General features: G+C 34.6%; 3 protein-coding genes across 9 annotated transcripts; 1 reads left to right on the top strand and 2 right to left on the bottom strand.

The window, feature by feature from the left end:
* The first annotated feature begins 8 nt into the window (after positions 1 to 8).
* On the top strand, positions 9 to 6,232 carry LOC142536948 (uncharacterized). Of its 3 annotated transcripts, none has more exons than XM_075642418.1 (11): positions 9 to 265; positions 1,030 to 1,222; positions 1,352 to 1,437; positions 2,481 to 2,565; positions 2,953 to 3,031; positions 3,162 to 3,292; positions 3,424 to 3,510; positions 3,635 to 3,738; positions 4,259 to 4,389; positions 4,893 to 5,006; positions 6,097 to 6,232. In XM_075642418.1, the coding sequence occupies exons 1-10, from the start codon at positions 207 to 209 to the stop codon at positions 5,003 to 5,005; spliced, it is 1,068 nt and encodes a 355-aa protein (XP_075498533.1). In that variant the 5' UTR covers positions 9 to 206; the 3' UTR covers position 5,006; positions 6,097 to 6,232. The 3 variants fall into 3 exon arrangements, with proteins under 3 accessions (XP_075498533.1, XP_075498532.1, XP_075498531.1); XM_075642417.1 differs by lacking the exon at positions 6,097 to 6,232 and adding an exon at positions 5,363 to 5,449; XM_075642416.1 differs by lacking the exon at positions 6,097 to 6,232 and having other exon boundaries at positions 4,893 to 5,364.
* On the bottom strand, positions 5,801 to 9,548 carry LOC142536950 (protein MAO HUZI 4, chloroplastic-like). 5 transcript variants are annotated; one of them, XM_075642422.1, is made up of 7 exons: positions 9,036 to 9,548; positions 8,151 to 8,373; positions 7,789 to 7,843; positions 7,584 to 7,684; positions 6,828 to 6,956; positions 6,636 to 6,724; positions 5,801 to 6,209 (listed from the first exon to the last, which is right to left on the bottom strand). In XM_075642422.1, the coding sequence occupies exons 2-7, from the start codon at positions 8,244 to 8,246 to the stop codon at positions 6,044 to 6,046; spliced, it is 636 nt and encodes a 211-aa protein (XP_075498537.1). In that variant the 5' UTR covers positions 8,247 to 8,373; positions 9,036 to 9,548; the 3' UTR covers positions 5,801 to 6,043. The 5 variants fall into 5 exon arrangements, with proteins under 5 accessions (XP_075498537.1, XP_075498536.1, XP_075498535.1 ...); XM_075642421.1 differs by having other exon boundaries at positions 8,151 to 8,352; XM_075642420.1 differs by having other exon boundaries at positions 8,151 to 9,548.
* A 1,156-nt stretch (positions 9,549 to 10,704) lies between these two features.
* LOC142536947 (caffeoylshikimate esterase-like) lies at positions 10,705 to 14,929 on the bottom strand. Its single transcript, XM_075642415.1, has 9 exons — positions 14,887 to 14,929; positions 14,608 to 14,793; positions 13,514 to 13,543; positions 13,063 to 13,189; positions 12,840 to 12,986; positions 12,183 to 12,313; positions 11,970 to 12,107; positions 11,282 to 11,380; positions 10,705 to 11,147 (listed from the first exon to the last, which is right to left on the bottom strand). Exons 1-9 carry the CDS (start codon positions 14,887 to 14,889, stop codon positions 10,938 to 10,940), a joined length of 1,071 nt encoding a protein of 356 aa, XP_075498530.1. The 5' UTR covers positions 14,890 to 14,929; the 3' UTR covers positions 10,705 to 10,937.
* Between the last annotated feature and the right edge of the window lie 2,978 nt (positions 14,930 to 17,907).

Below are 17,907 nucleotides of genomic sequence, written 5' to 3'. Positions count from 1 at the left end.
ACCTCATAAACCCAATCAGACCTATTTAAAAATATGAAGCCCACATAAAAAGCCCAATATAGAGGCCCATTTACTCTCAGCCCTCTCTCCCCCGACCTCGATTCAAATCACTTTTCTACTGAACTCTAGCAGTAAAATCGGTGTTTGTTTGTTTCAATCTTTATATTGATAAAATCTTTGTATGCTAGTTCAAAGTAACAGAAAAAATGATGTCTCCAAATAAAATTCTAGAAAATAGGAGCCCTGCGAATGCCGCCACTTTCAGGTGAGTCAATATTCGTTCCACCGATCCTGTATCCAGTATTTGGCGATTAATTGTTTGGATAATTTTGATCGTGTTTTCATTTTCAATGCTGCATTTTCATTCTTTCTTCTTTTTTTTGATTATGGGTAGTTCTTTACAACGAAATTAAGTTCAGCAGCTGTTTGAAATTACAGAATGATATGGATTCGAATCACGTGGTTTTTCCCTTTTTTTGTTTCACTTGTTTGGGAAATACTATAGACCTGGAGGTCTGAAAAGGTTAAGCTTTATTCATGCACTAACCAGTGTTTTTTCATCTTCAATGATTAGCACCCTAGCTGTTTTGCTATTGCCTTTACTGGCGCGGTTCAACGGGCATGCTTTAGTCCCGTCCTCATATTTGAGAAAAATATGCTTCAGACTATCTAAACTCTGAAATTATACGCTAATCTTTGCAATTTGCAGGAAAGAATTGCTGGATGTTGATTTAGGGTATTTGATATTTTGATTCCTTAATTTTGTAGAAGTAGTAGTTGAATTAGATGTTTCATGGGGAGAATGGGTTGCAAAATGGATGTTTGCGCATAGTTGACTATGTTAAACTGGAGTTTCTGTTGCCAAGATATCGACCGAGAAACTAATCCGGTGACGAAGTTATCTCGACTTGTGGAAGATATAATAAAAAATTAAAGATGATTAACACGATTTGTAAATAGATATTCTGAATCAATTTTTTTACACGTCTCAATCTCTCATTTTATTGATCTGAAGATGTTTGTATGCAGGCAAACTCCCTTACAGGTCATACATGTTCTTGGTAACTTCATGAGAATATGGTCAATCTACACTCTGTACCTCTATTTATCACAAACAGGTGCTTCGGTCTTGTTGTTTGTCTTCAGCTGTCTTGTTCCATCGTCCCTTCTGTTTTTACTGTTGCAAAAACCTTGGAAGGGCAGACCACTTTCTAATACTCAGGTCTTTGCCATGCATTCTGCTCTCTTTTTTGTGCTTTTTTTTTCTCGTTGCTGTTAATTGGAACAAGAAATAAATTTGGTATAAATTTCTTGGCTAACATGGTTTTGCATATTAATATTTTTTTTCTAGGTTGTGCCTTCTGTAATAAATGGTGGTGTTACAGCCCTATACTTCATCTTATGGGGAAAGGGTCTGAAATCTTGTGGTCCTCTCAGGTGTAACTTACAAATCAAGATTTTCTACATCTTCTATTATTTTCTTAAATATTAAATGAAACATGATCTGCTAGAAATGAAGAACTGACCAGCTGTAGCTTGTGAACAAGAGGGAATTAGACTGAGCTGTTGTGATTCTCAACAAATCATTTTAGCATTTGGTTTTGTTTTCGAAGAATATTATACAATTTGATTTGTGTATAAAGGGTATGATTTTATTTTGGCCTTTATTTTTATTTTTCTTTTTTGTTTGTTGATTTGCAATAGTGAACTTGAAAATTTTAGATATATTTTATTTTCTTTTGATTTGTTATTATTATTTTTTTATAAAAAAAATTAGAGACCATACTCTGTTGCTGTGTGAGTGAAACATGCTTTACTTCTGCCACAATTTAGGGGAAAAAACTTCTGACATTAACTAGCCGAGTCAAACTTGATACGGATTGTGCATGTTGTGAGAAATCCTAGTACAAGACAAATATTTTGTGTCAACACACATGACATGGTTTAGATATGGATTTAGATATGTGAACATTCCAAATACAGATTTTATTGCTATCTCATTTGTTTTGTATCTCAACGTGAGTTGAAAATTTTGACGACATATGTTGACAATTGCGCTATGATTAACTTTTTATAGGATAACGCTCTTTAATTTGCGTTATTGCAATTATTAACACGGGGAGAGCCAAAACCACCGAAAACAGAAGCTGTTCTTTATGTGACTTTGGGTTGTCATAAATTTCACCTTGTAATCCGTTAGCCTCACTGGTGTGGGAGTATGGGGCATGTGATTGGTTCCGAAGTAGAAGTGGTTCAAAAACAAAAAATTTTTGATTTCCCTTTCCCAATGTAAGCTTGCAATCTAAGCTTGACCTAGAAGATGCCCTTTGACTTAGCAAGAGGACCACTCACTACTTTCTTGTTTTAAGATTTAAGATTGAATGGATATGATCCAGCTTCCACCTTATTTTTTGATTCAAGAAATTACTTCCCCTTTTCATTTAGCTTCACAATCACATCAATATATGCTTATTATTCAGGGCCATATTGGCTGAGTATGCTGGTGCTGTTCTTGGAGTATTATCCGCGGTGTTGTATGGGAGGAGAGGCCATCTCTGGAAAAAGGTACTGCCTTGATGGGCTATTATATCTTGGTCTCCTCCGCTCATGAACTCATTGGTAATCGAAGCTTCGGTGTTTTTTATTTGGCTTCGGACTTTGGGATTTGTGTCAAGTCTACATTCCAATAGTTGATATGGATGAAGGAATCTATTACGGAGATATCCTCGTGGATGCATTTTGAAACAATCATTAATATACATGTCTGATTTACCACACGATCATGGCTAAATGTCACTATTATTATAGTCAGCGTCTGACGTTTATTGCTCAACAGCATTCGTTTAGAAATAGAGGAATAAATGTTATAAGATTTCAATGTTTCAAAAAGAATTAATCTGTTACTTCTTTGCATTTTATTCTAATCAATAGAAATTTCTTCTACTTTGTTAGATTGGCGGCCTCTTTATGATGTTGGCGTCATTCTATCTTATATCTCAAGGATGGACCTCGGCCTCATATACACATTTGAATATCCTTTCAGCATTGAGCTATGACTAATTGTGAATGTGTCATATTTTTTAATAATGCTGAGTAATTTTTTGACTTCTTTTTATGCTTCTGAACTCAGTTAAATAAGTAATGAACTTAACCAGAAATACCAGTCTTTAATAATTCAGAGGCAGAGGTTGAATCAGAAGTAGCTGTAGGATTTAAGGACATGCTAATTCCGATTTTTGCTGGAATTTTATCAACATTGAGAAGGGTGATTGCAAGACGAGTGTCACTTAAGGTACTGATGTTTCTCTGTCGCCTGATATAACCTCCCACATATTTGGAGACGACCCTTTCGAATCTTCATACAATTCGAAGAAAGAAGAAGAACAAGAGCTAATGTTGGAATTTTCCTTTCTCTGATTTCAGAATCAACTTAAAAGGCGGCTTCATGCCATAACTATTACTTCTGCCACCTGTTTTATGTTCCCTATTGCCATGTGGGATATGATACTTGTGAGTTTCACTATTGTACTTTTCTTTGATCCATTTCCCTCGACCATTATTTTACTTTTATTTCTTAATTCTTATATACTTCACACTTCATCTTATAAGTGTGTGCATGTTGAAAATGTTTCAGGGATCATCCAGCATAGAGTTGCCTTTCTCTGCCTGGGCCTTTTCTAGCACTATTCTTTTTGGAATTGTCTTGATATTTTACGTGGACAGTATCGCGGAGGAGAGGTGTTCCTCATATCTTCTAATACTTACTGCAATTTTTACTATAAAATGGAAATGCCGTTGATTTTGTCATTGCTATCTGACGTATCAAATATCGGCTTAAAGAATCCTGTGGACGTTTTCATCCCAAGCCTCCTATCGTTAATAATTTCTTATCCAAATTTATGGTCCTTTTGTTTTGGTATTATTGGGCTATACATTAATCATTGTTTGGGAACTTTTAGTGCAGTTATGTGAGTGCACATATATATCTATGCCCTATGTTGATTATGGGCAGAGTATGGAACTGTGGTATGGTTCTTGTCTCCAACCCCCACTCTCCCCCTCCTTTTCCCGTGGAAAGATCACCTACTTGCATTAGTAATTTTTTTCATCTTATATTGCCTTATTCCACTAAAGACAAAGGAAGCATCATGTTGCTTTTGTACTATTCTTCTATTTTGTATTGTTTTATTTTATTAAATTTTGCAAGTTTTCCAATATGTATCAGGGCATTACATTGATAGCAATTGTGCATTTGCAGATTGTTCATGGTGTTCTCATCCCCAAAGCATTTAATGGTAGCAGGAGGATGCATCATTATTATGGAAATTGTATACAAAAGGGACTTTTCCCTGCTTGGTTTTTTACTTTGCGTTGCCATTTTGAGCTTCGGTATGAACTAATAGAATCCTTCAGTTTCTAAAATTTAGCACAAATTGTCTATCTAAACGTGCTCTTTTGACTAATCAAGTGTTGTATTTTTGGACTCCCTTCCTTTGTGTCTGATTGATCATATGAACAAGAATTTTATAGTTGGGTGATTACGAAAGTCATCTAGTTTTTTAAAAAAAGGTAGTTGGATAGCAGCTTGGGCCCTCCAAGTGCAACTTAAGATTGACATAATGCATTTTGGCATCATTTACAGCTCTGGTGGTGATGCCATGATTTTCATGTGGTAAACAGAGTAAAACCTCGTCATGTGGTAAAAAGAGTGAAACCTCGAAAGCTTTGTATTGGCTTACATGTTCTACTTATTTCTGATATTAAATTTATCTTCAATGTTCACTTTTCTTCGTGGACCAAAATCATAGTAAGACTATAATATACTTTTCAATCATATTTACTAAACCATAAATGGTGTTTGTGATTTAACAAGATGCATGTCTATTTTGCAGGAATACATGAAGCAACTTCTTTGGATCGCACGAAGAAAGATTCTTCACAAAATTTAGATCCATTGAATGGGGGTTTTGAGGACCAAATTCAGATGGCATCACTTCCAACTTAAGGTACTGATGGATCATAGAATCTTGTTCATGTTGCCAGAATGATCAACAACTTGCGGCTGTTCCCTCTTATTATCTTTGGCCTTGCCGATAAAATTAGGGGTTATTTATTGCACATATGACCATTACATCATTGAATTCTTATTTCAATTGCTACCTATTCAATTGTCCTCAGAAAAAACCTTCATGCTAGAATTTATCCTTAGAATGTAAACTGTGAAACTTTACGAAATTAGAGTTACTGGACACTTTAATTGGGAGGCGACTGTTCTGCAAGCTCTTGCAAGAGTATTGCTGAGAAATCGACAGGCAAAAATTGATGTGAAGGGAAAAAATTATTTATTTCCCTTTTTTAACAGCATGACGGGCATCTGTTATCTTATATTCGATGGAGCGGCAACATGTTTTCAATTGTGGATGTGTGATTACGAATGGCTGCAAGACATATGCAATGCTGTAAAAATATATTCAAGTGGTTCTTGATTGTGCAATATGATTCTTGGTTGTTGTAACCACAAAAAAAACTGCTGTGGATAATAGGATTGTACTATGAATCATGGGAACATGCCTGCCACAGTTCTTGATGTTTTGAATTGCAGTCCTGTTTGCAAGTTTGTAAAGAAACTCCACAGAACCATTTTTTTTATTTTTACTTTGTGGCAGATTTTCCTAGTCTGGCTATTTACTTTGTTCTATTATTTTGTCGTAATGTCATGTGACCTTTTATACTGGGTTTATGCTATTAGTTTTTCTTGGGTTTGAAACTTCTATATCATGCGAGAATCGAATCACAAGAGTAGAAAACTTGAACATGAAAAAATAACTCACATATTCTTACATTAGCATCATTTTCTTAACAAGTGATCTAAAAAATTAAAGACTATAGTTGCATTTCTAAACAAGTTATCACAAGAAATTACTATTTTCCGAACAAATACCACAGTTGGAACTACTAGTAGCATGCTCCTGTTTGTTGGCTTCAAAGCATGCCGATAAACGAACTTCTGCAAACTATGAAGCCTAGAGCAATAGTCCGTTTTTTACTGAAATCGATGAGAAGTGTCTCCATGTTCTCTTCTTTTTCTGCTTGCAGTGAAAGCTCTTGTGATGAAATGAACAAGAATTCCGAGCGGACAAAACAGCAGGCAAAGGGACACTGAATGCCTCATCTCTATGTTGTTCTTCAATCCGTCATAGTAAACTTGCCTGTTTGAATCAAGTAGCAGGAGTCAGAATGCATTCTGTATTCTGTGTATGTGAGCGTGTTTATATAAGTTGCTAACATTGGAAATAAAAAACATCAAGTAGACAAGGTAAAATTCAAGAAAAAATGCATAATTTTACATAATGTAATCAACCAGTTAATAATGTTTTAAAACCGAAATTATAATCCAACAAATAATAAGTACATCAACAAATTTAGCATAAATCTTCTCAAATCTCAAAATAAAAATCATCGTTCAAAACATAGAAAAAATACTTGAACCCTGAATTTTTTTATTAAGATATGAGAATTATTGGTTTGGATATGTCTCATGGCATTGTTCGAATAGTATGTCTATTGAAAGAGTATCTGACACTTCAGTGTAACCATTTGGCGTGTCAGTTCACGGAAAAGGTAGAGAGAATGACCTTGCAGCAAAAAGATCGACAGCCAATAAATGAATCCAAGCAGAAGCCAGCGTCATCTCGTTGGAAAACATCTTAGCTATACCATTTAACTGGACGATCATCATATTGAGGAAAAAAGAGGCACTTTTCAGTCCAAACTTCAAATTTTTCTTTAGAAATGAGAGTAAAACTTTCAACCAATTTACAACACACCTCTGGCAACCAGTATTTACTTGCAAACATCAGCCGAATTGTATCAGGTGTCCAGGACAGATACAGTAAATAAGCGTATAATAGACCGAGAACTATATAAGGTATGCTGCTTGCTATTATTTTTTTGGTCTGCATAACAGATAACAAAGCAATTAAGACACAAACACATATAGAATTCCGCATTTCAAACTTGAGCATTGCGTCTTGTGTTAAGGGAAGTTGTAGAAGTTCATTGTTATTTCAAACTCAAACAATTTATAGTTCACCACAATGATCATGTTGATGGATTATATTTGAAAGGACTGACAAGTTTCAGATTTATAGAATGTTAGATTAGGTGCCTAATAAGCCAACGTTTATGTACATTAGATGATAATCCTTGAATGTGGCTTGAGAAAAGATACAAGTGCACATGCACTCAGATTCTAAATTTATGTTCGTCGTTGATGAGTGGCTTGAGAAAAGATATGTGTTTATACATTAGATGAAGATCATGAAATACATTCTTTGAGACTCCAGACTCTAAATTTATGTTCCTCGTTGGTGAGTGGCTTGAAAAAAGATATACCACCTTACACCTGCCTCATTTGAGACAAGTATCAGCGATGTGTTATGGCTACATTTAATTAGCATATACGCATGATCTTTGCACACATTAATAGGTATTCATAAGAGATAAGTTCACTAAATGACCCAAAATCTCAATTCTACCAAGCATGGGTATCCCTAACAAGGTATCATGTTATCAACACTTACAAGCTTCGCTTCAGGGGCTGCAACCATAAATGTATAAAATGGAAGTACTGCTGCCGTTCCCAATGTAAAAGCACTACTTGCAATCTGAGAACTTGGGAGCCCTGCAAATGAGCAGAAAAATAGAGATTAGATTCAGATGTAGTTTCATTACACGTGGAAGATTTTTTATTCACTTCCGTGGAAAGCGGAAAAGGGAAATCTTAACTAAGCAACAGGGCAGATGAAAGCAAGCTCAAAGACACCTCCAGACACCTTGGATCCTATTCAGACACGAAATGAAAGCAACATACATATAACATTTTAAACCTTATACATTTGCATGCGGTAAAGTTTAACTATCAAGTGCTCAATAACACTAAGTGATCAACAAAACCCAACATTGTTTTCTCTCTAATTTTATGTTTTCACACTCAAAAAATCTAAAAACGTTCAAAACTGGCTTGGAGCACTTTTTGTTGTGCAAAGAACGAACTTCGTTTTAATCAGACACAATGGGAAAAACTAAACAAATAAATTCAACAATGTAGGAAAACTATAAAACAGAGCGAAGAAACATGAAAAAATTACATGAAGCATACACAGAAGACCTTCTGAACATAATAATTCTTCCAAGATTAGGTATAGTGATGATTCTTGATCCTCCAATAAAACTCCAGACAACATATGGACTCGCTTTTTTCCCCACTGCTAGTTGATCAAATGGTATTTCATTCTTTGTGCTTCTTTGATTTCTAAGCAAGGAGTTAGCTGAAAATCTTGAACAGCCAATCTATAAAAACCAACTCCAAACCTGTCACACATCTGATTATATCATACAGCACATTTCACAGATGAAACTACAAAACCACGAACAATTCAATGCTTTATTTATTTCTTTATCCAGTCTGCCTGAAACTCAATACGATAGAACGAACAAATAAAAAAGACCAACTTTTATGAAGATTCGAGCACTGGAAATAAAAAAATCTCCTTCATAGCACGGTAGACTTCTGATTCACCATTTGAATCTTATCAGCGCACACCAACAAGTAATCTCGGTAATTTAATACCAAATGACTAAAGGTATATAAATAACCCTTATAGATTCTACAACAAACCAACTTAAATACACCAAAATCCTGGACAAATGACACTGCGCGTGGAGAAATAGTCCCGAAAAGTAAACGGCAGTCCAAAAAACTAGGATTAATTATCAAAACGTATAAAAATTCTCAGGAGGTAATTACATTTAAAAATCAGGTATGCCCACTATTGCTCAGTGCAGGAAATTAAACATCTACTTCATAAATTTCAAACAGACCATTAATATAGTAAAGATCCCAGGAATATACACAACCATAAAAGGAGTTACAGCTGAACTCAAGAATCAATCCCTAGAAGAATAAAGAAGCTATACTAATAATAGAACGATTAGCACAGGCAACTATCCTAAGAGAATTTCATTAGCCACACCTTAAATGAGACTTGAGAGCTGAGAAAACAAAAAGACGTGACCATAATGAATCCGTCGGGAAAAAAAAACTTTAATCGATTTCAACTTGACAAAAAAGGGACAATTTTTGCGTTCATCGGCTTATGCAAGATGAATCAACCGATACAAGAACAGAAAACAGTAATGGTCGAGTAAAAGAAAAATCTTGAATCCCCCATGAAAAACACTCGGAGACTCGATTTGGAGAAAGAAAGAAATGGAAGTCTGTGTGATTGGCACTCACAATGACGTGCACCAAAAAAATTTTACTTTCACAGAACAAAACCCGTAGACTGAATGGCAGTGGAACAGTAAAAGTTTCACTCTTTGGGCTTTCAGGTTATCTGACTCAGATGGTTAACCTCACTTTGTTCTAGCCTATCTGAGCAGGCCAGGTGTATATACAGACGTGGCGGCGCACATGCAGGGATTGCGTTTCTGGGATTCTCATTGGTTGATAGAAATTGGAAAGATGAAGTGTTACAAGTGCGAGTGTAGGGAGACTGAGACAGTAGGGATCAAACGTCCTGCTCTATATTATATTTGTATATGGCTACGAGTACGGCAAACATGATTTATCTAATCTGATTTACTTAGAGTTGTAAATAAATCGAGTAGTTTTGAGAGTTTTTTGAGTAAATATTTGGTTTGTATTCGTATTTATCGAGTTCGAGTCAAATTTGAACATGTTTGAATTTTCTTTCAAGCCGAACTAGAATCAAAATTATTTTATTCGATAGTTTGCGAGTCGCTCGCGAGTCTTAATATTTTATTAAGATTTTTTAATTATATATTAAAATATATATTTTGAGCATTTTGGACGTTTCGAGCTTTCAAACATTCATTTTTAAATCTTTATATCCGAACAATAATTCAAATAGCTCGTGAATATATTCGAACATTTCAAGCCGAACGTGAACTCGAACTTCATTTCGAGTCGAATTCGAGCAATAAAGTTTAAATTTTTTGAACTTCGAATCGAGCTCGAGTTCGAATATATTTAATTTGTGTCGAATTTGAACATGAACTTTTTGCTAGTATTCGGCTTGATTCGTTTCGTTTACACCCCTATATTTACCTGATCAGCATGAGTTGCAGGATATACACAGTAGCACACCAAAAATAGCGGTTGCGTGTTCTAAGAATAAAAAAATAAAAATAAAAAAGAGAAAAAGTTCGGAAAATGAGGATTGCCAATCCACCTATCTAGATTATTATAACATGTCTAACTACTTGTTTAAAATTTAATTGGTATGTCACACGAAAAATAGGTGGTTTTGTTTCGTGGTATTTACTTGTAACTTTCGAGTTAAATCAACCACTAATGCTGTTACATTGCTAATTCTTTGTATCATTGAGTAGAAATGAATGTGTTAAAATGGCTTTCAATTGTCAAGTTTTATAATCTTTACAATTTTTCTGCGAATTTTATATATATTTAAGATAAAAATTAAGATGACAATAAATACATCAAATATCACATAAAGTATAAAGACAAGGAAAATTTGTTATCACCCTGTGACCTCGACCAAGGAGTCCAGCTCTAAAATACTGATATATACGACAACTAAATAAATTACAAGAAACAGTGTAAGAATGCTATACCAAGGCAAATTTGTTCTAAAATATAGATATACATAACTAAATAAATTACAAGAAACAGTGTAAGAATTTTATACCAAGGCAAATTTGTTTCCTTCATGCACTGATATCACGTACATAATGCCATAAAATTACATCTTTTTTTTTTCATGCTTTTCTGACATAATGATACAGTTTTTCCTATTTCATGTAAGTAAAAGTATTAATATCATCCCAACGATTTAACTAAAAAACTTCAAAAGCAGGTGCAGGAAACAGTGTATGGAAAGATTAGGAATGTTCTAGCAATGCTCGTCGAGCCAAGATATGATATCGCCAAGAACTCGAAGTACCATCTCATCTGGCTCGCCTTCAAGAAGAGAGTGAAAGGCATCATCATATAGGTTAAGTTTCTTGTCTGAACTGCTTGCCTTTTTGTACAATGCTTCGCTCACAGATGGATCAGTTACTACGTCGTTTTTTCCATGTAAAATCAATAGTGGCAGCGACACCTGCAAAATGTCAGCAACAAAATTCATATTTCACATTTTCTTACATCCTTCAACATTAAAGTTCATCCCTCTTTCTTGTGCCTTACAGGTAGTTAACTGATAGAATCAGACAAGATTTTGACGTAATGAAGTACCTTCTCCAGTTGGTGTTCTATCTCCTGTGTCGTCCTCAGCAATTCCACGGCTGTTCCTAGCCGAGGTTTATGCTTGTAAGCGATGACATTATATGTTGCCTGACTCAAGACAAAACACAAGAACCTCATCGTGTTCGTAAATTGTTGGCTCTTCAATTCCACTTTGTACGGGATAAAATTTTTAATTTCTTTTTCTTGAGTATACTCAGGTCACTTATTTTACTCATTTTATTATTTTTGGAAGGCAACTGACAAGAGATTGAAAAGAGAACAAACTTGATAAAACAATCACGCGATTCAACCCAAAGCCCGAAATGTACAAAAAATGCCCAAAAATTCTAGAGCTCGCATTATTTCATTCTTCTCTCTTAATATTTCCTAGAGACGAAAGCTCAATAAAACTCTATCTAATATTTATCACCATTTTGATAATCCTAACAGATTCTTTATATTCATATCTAAGATAAAATTGATTCTAATATCTAAACTTGTGAACTTAACATGTCATCACATTCTCTTCAAGTAAAAAAAAGTTAAGCCAAAGCGAAAAAGAATCACGACTCATTTAATCTCATCAATTACCATTCTATTGGGGTTATATTTTTCGTTCAAATTCATATGGCAATTCAAATTTCAATTTCCCTGACTTATCATAAACATGTGTCTTAGTTTAAGGATTATGGCCTACTTGTTCTCGCTTCCTCACATCTTGGAATGCCATCTCAGCCAAATCCTTCTGCGGAACAAGCTTCTGTTTTGGAAGTAATTTTGAGACTCCAATTAGAATTTGAGTTACTAGCCACGGAGGAACCATGTCATCTGCAATCTAGAGATACGTTTCAATAAGGCACAGATAAAGTTCAGTTGGTACGCTTTATAAGAAATAAAATGCATAGAGTACCTTACACATAGGTGCAACAAGAACTGCGCCGCTCCACAAATCGTGCTGTTTTAGGTGCACTTTAAGCGCAACTGCTCCCCCCATAGATTGTCCAAAAAGAAAACTTGGTAATGAACGGAAGTCTGGATTCTCTGCACCCACAATCACCTTAATACAATGGAAAAGTATACTGTACACCTAAAAACTCATTCATGGCACTTGGTATATGTGAGTTACCAATTTTTAAAATAGCTCGAAATAACAGGAGGTGGCATAATCAATAGCTTTATGTTTCAACAACTCTAGATTTTAGAAAAAGTAGTAACTAACATGGTATCATAACCAGTAAATCACATGTTTGATCAAAATGCAGCTACAGAATTTATGTGCATTTACAAAGTATAGTTACTTTGGAATTATTTTTAATATACAATGATGGAAGGGAGTTGGAAGTTATTACAGGTTTAATGGATTCCCCCTGGACAAAACTTATATTTTCAGTAAAACATTTACACATCCTTGCTGCCATTGGGTCCCCAGCCAATCATCCTTCCTTTCTTTGTTTGTCATGAGATACACATTAGGTTGCGCACACACTTTTCCATGCTAAAGCATAACACAGCGGTAGAGATTGTTAAAATCCTCAAGCAAAATAAGTTAGTTCACCGAATGACAGACCTTTCACTTTTGCAAAATGCTCAATGACATCATCCACGAGCCTGTCAAAGCTTGGAATGTAGCCATGTAGACCTTCTGAAAGACCAAATCCGGGGTAGTCCAGCGCGAATACCCCATAACCAGAAGATGCAAGCTTTCTAGCAATTCCTGTGAACATTGTGTAAAGCAATAAATTCAACTTTTCTCAGAAGTATGAAATTTAGCAGTTATATAAGATTCGTGCCTTCGAAGAAAAATGTGCAAGTATCTCCATAACCATGACAAAAACAAACCACAGCTTTTGGGGAACCATTTTCCGGAAGCCAACATTTTGAAAATATCTCCAATCCCCTAGAGTTCACTTCAAATGACTGGAAAAAAATAATAATTATTTAGTACGATGTACAAAAAGTCAACAAGATATTCGACAAATGGAGGCAAAAGTTGGCAAAAGTTGAACTCCATTATGATGGACAATGCAGGATAAATCAATGATACCGATTAAGAGTTAGCCAACGGGAAAAAAGGCATGTTCCCGAAGGTACAAGATCAGGCAAATGGAAACCCACCAAGTTGGAAATCTACAGATATATTTTCCATGGAAAAGTGGAGAGTTTGGACGATAAAACAATTGAAACCTTAGAATTTCCTTTAATATATTTGAAATGAGAACAAACAAATTGAAAAATGATTACCTCAGTCATCTTCAATCTTTCATGTGGCATCTGCAAGACAAGTAAACTCAAGCGTCACACAAAATCTAAATTTCACGTCCATAAAAATCTATTATTCAAGAAAGATTGGACTAGCCATAGTTCTCTTTCAAAAACATTCAAAAAAAAGCAAGTGAGGACCGACTTGGAGCTGATTATGTTCCTCTAGTGATATAATCATCAAAATAAGACCAAATTTCAAGTAATTTACCAAAAATTATCCTCCCGTGTTCACAACCAGACTACAGTATCAGCCGTTTTTACTCACTCGTGATAACAAAATCTTACCCCCGTTTTATCGCTCTTTTCTGCCAGATTTTCACTTCTTACGAAAACCACGACTGTACACATGGTGTGGATTCATTCTAAAACAACTGAAAAAATACCATACAAAAGAAATGACAGATTAAATATTAAATGTAACAAATATCCGTTTGGACTCGTACACAACCATGAGATCAGTCCGTGTAGTCACTCCACACATACGCAAGTAGCACAGGTGGCTAATATAACCTTCAAGTATGTTTAACTATGGCAGTAAAATAAATCTCCTAGCCATAATTGACCAACAGAAAGTGGCCTAAAAGTAACATATCAGAATCTTAAACTCACTAATTTTATCATGTGCAAAAATATTCATCAGCTAAATCTTAGCATGACCACATTCAAAACGTGCTAAACTAGGAAATCATTTGCAGGAGGCATTAATATTAAAGAGGAAAGATAAATCCCTTATGCCTTTCCCCTGAGGACAGAGTGGATCCAAGATTTCCAGGGTGGGGCTAACTTCGGCTACTCGGCGGCATTAGAGGCTGAAACTTGAATTTTTAGACAAATTACATATTATTTCATTTAATTTTTTATCTGAGTGTGGTGATAAATCCCATATGGTCAAAATTTCATCTTTAACTTTAACTGACTCTACCCCAAATCAATCCAAATCGATAACATATCAAATACCAACCATTATCATTCAATTTTCAAGAACAAAAAAGGAGGAAAAAACGCAAACTTCAATTCAACCAAGATTATTCTATTCCATCCCATGAAAACACGAGCAGCAAATCATCGAATACCTTGAATAAGATATGATCTATGGAGAGCTGAATGTGCTTGAATGCCTCGCGAGCCCGGCGCCTGGGTCCCACCATGTCCATGTCAGCATCCAATATCTTCTGCAACTCTTCATCCACACCCGCGAACTTTACTGTTTTTCCCATTACTTTCAAATCTCTGCCACTCTTGGCAGGTAAAATCTTGGTCTTCAATTCTAGTTCGTATTAATAACCCACGACGACTCGAAGAAATAGGAAATCAAAGAAAATGAAAAGAGAATTGAAGGAGTTTGATTGTACCATTAAAAGCGTGTCTACTATAAATTCTTGCGGATTCCCGTGCCATGTGTATTTGTGATAAGCGTATTACATCTATAACTCAGATATGTTTCTATATACATATAAAGTGCATGCGAACATAAGATATTTATATATACATACATATACACACACACACACATATATATATATATATGTATGTATGTATGTAGACTCGTAGATGCGGAGTTGTTGGAAGAGTGTGATGACTAGGACTTCCATGGGATCCAATTGTATTCATTTTTTGTCATAAATTTTTGGTTATTTTAAGTTAACTTAAAAGTCAATATTGTCACATTGACTAATTATTAATTGTAATAATAAAGCTTGGTAGATTTATTCTTCTTCTGTTTTTAATATTTTTTATGAAATCGTCAGTTGTAATTATTAATTCAATTCATGATAATTTAAGTTGTTTAATTCAATATACATAAACATGTTGTCATTCACAATTGTCACGATCTTGAATCTTGATCAACACTCAACAAAAACCATGGTCGAATGAAGTTTTATAACTTAACTAAAAGAAAACAGCAAATTTAGTCATATACATTTGTTTATTTATAATTTTTAGATATTTATTTTATCAAATTTTATTCTGAGACACGTCATTCAATTTTTTTTTACAATTTTAGTACTTTCTCATAAGAAATGTTAATATGATACAATATATCAGTCTCACGTCGAAATAAACTACACAAAAAAAAAATAACTAAAATTTATATTCGACAATATAGAATATCAGAGACAAACATATTATACCAATTCAAAGTAATAACTCAAGGGTTATAAGTCGATAATGTATCAATCTAAAACAATAAACCAGCGAAAATCAAGGTGTGTATATCACAATTTTATTTACATTTTTACAAAATAACAATCATTTGCATATATGAATTTCACATCTCCTTTTACTATCATACATGATATAGGATTATATATAACAATCCTAACACAGGTCTTAAAAAACAGGCAATAAATGCACAATTTTCTAGACCTAATTTTTTTTTTTACAAATTAAAGGACTTGTAAACAACAATCCAAGATTTAGGCAATCAAATGGGATCCAGATGTTTCGTAAATCAACTTTGGGCTACAATATTAAAAAAAATGTTGGGTCCGACCCAAGAGTCTAGAACTCATGAAACCCACTTTATATATGCTCCCCAGGCCTACCCAATTGCCATATATATATATATATATAATTCATCAATACCGTTTACAAATATAAAAGAAGAAAAGATTTCACAATTCAAACTTTATATATATATATATATATAATTCATCAAGTTTGAATTGTGAAATCTTTTCTTCTTTTATATTTGTAAACGGTATTGATGAATTTGGGCGAGTCTTTTGCTATGGTTTGTCATGCTAATGGATCTATATATTTTCCCATTTATTTAGATTTATATATTTGTATAAGTGAGCCTACCGTGGCACGAATTTTTTTTCTTGGAATTTAATGCATCAAGTGCAAGTGCATGAACCAATAATTTGCATGATGGGATTAGTTGAATTGGGTGGATACGTGATTGCACTATCTTAGTAAAGATTGTGCTTTAGATCCTCTCGGCTAAACATGATCGTTGATTTGACCATTGGATTAAATTTTTTTTTTTTTTGCTGAAACACGTTTTACTTTTTAAGTTCTTGACGGTGAGTAATTATATTTCAAAACCCGAACTATCACAAACTGTTGGATCATAGACCCTTTGGAATATTATTATGGAGAAAACTGTAAGCCTCATCAACATATAATTATTCAAATATAAACTCAAATAAATAAAATTGACCCAACAATCCATGTACATCAATAACCGCGGCGCAGGACATTATCATTATTATTTTGACAAAAATTTGTGTGAGACGGTCTCACGGGTCGTATTTTGTGAGACATATCTTATTTAGGTCATCCATGAAAAAATATTACGTTTTATGCTAAGAATATTACTTTTTATTGTGAATATCGGTAGGATTGACCCGTCTCACAGATAAAGATTCGTGAGACCGTTTCACATAAGACCTACTCTGTTATTTTTAATCGAAATATGTCAGATTTGAGAATTTAATCGAGCTGACATTTGTACATCATGAGTAAGATAAAATGATATAGTTTAGATATGCATTCATGGGAGTAGTGTTTTGCAAATGAAATGATTTGATGGCACTGCAAAACTTTAGATCTGGTTATCTGATTAGACAACTAGCGTTACTTATTTTTCCTATCGATATGCATATGCCAAGTGTGAGTATATAAATAAAAAAAAAAGTGTGAGTAAACTTTTAAGAAACTGACGTCTTCACTCTCTGGTACAGAACAAATTCAGTCCTTCAGCATTAGTAAATAATGGCATAATCATGTTATTCTCATGATCAACTACCTAGAACAAGTACAGTCCTTAAAGTTGAGCGTTCAAATCATTGTTAGCTGGAATGTTCGTGAGTCTATATTCAATTGTTGTGGGTACTTGATGTGATCCGGATGAATCGGGTAGATGGAATCGAGGCAACCCACCAGGTGGTGATAGAAAGTTTAAGGAAAATGAGTAAGGAAACGATATATCTTGTGAGAAAAATATATCTCTGAAACTTTGGGCTTCTACCGTGACCTACGCGCAAACAATGAAATGAATTCGTGAATGGACGTCGGAGGAGTGTTCGACGTATTCACTCCGATGCTTAAGTCAGCAGGTAAAGAAAAAATGTGAAATGACTTGTATATGTGTGAATATACGTGAGTGCTTAAGAATTCAAAGTTCAAGACCCTGTAAATGAGATTGATACTTGCTATTTATAAGAAGAAATCCGAAGATTACCTTGTATTCAGTGCCCATCTGCTAAGTATGGCAAGGCGGCTGTCCATACCCTGCTTCTGATGACTTCTGTGACACGCAAACATATGTTGCTCTGACAGATAAGTTCGCTCATACTGATGCACTCGAGTGTGGCACACTTCTCGAGATAGCCCGGGTAGAAGTTCCCGGGAGCTTGTACGAGGGC

The sequence above is a fragment of the Primulina tabacum genome, chromosome 2, assembly GCF_025594145.1.
Source record: "Primulina tabacum isolate GXHZ01 chromosome 2, ASM2559414v2, whole genome shotgun sequence".
Lineage (NCBI taxonomy): Eukaryota > Viridiplantae > Streptophyta > Magnoliopsida > Lamiales > Gesneriaceae > Primulina > Primulina tabacum.
Note: the sequence above shows the minus strand (reverse complement) of the source record. Positions and strands in the feature narration are given on the sequence as shown.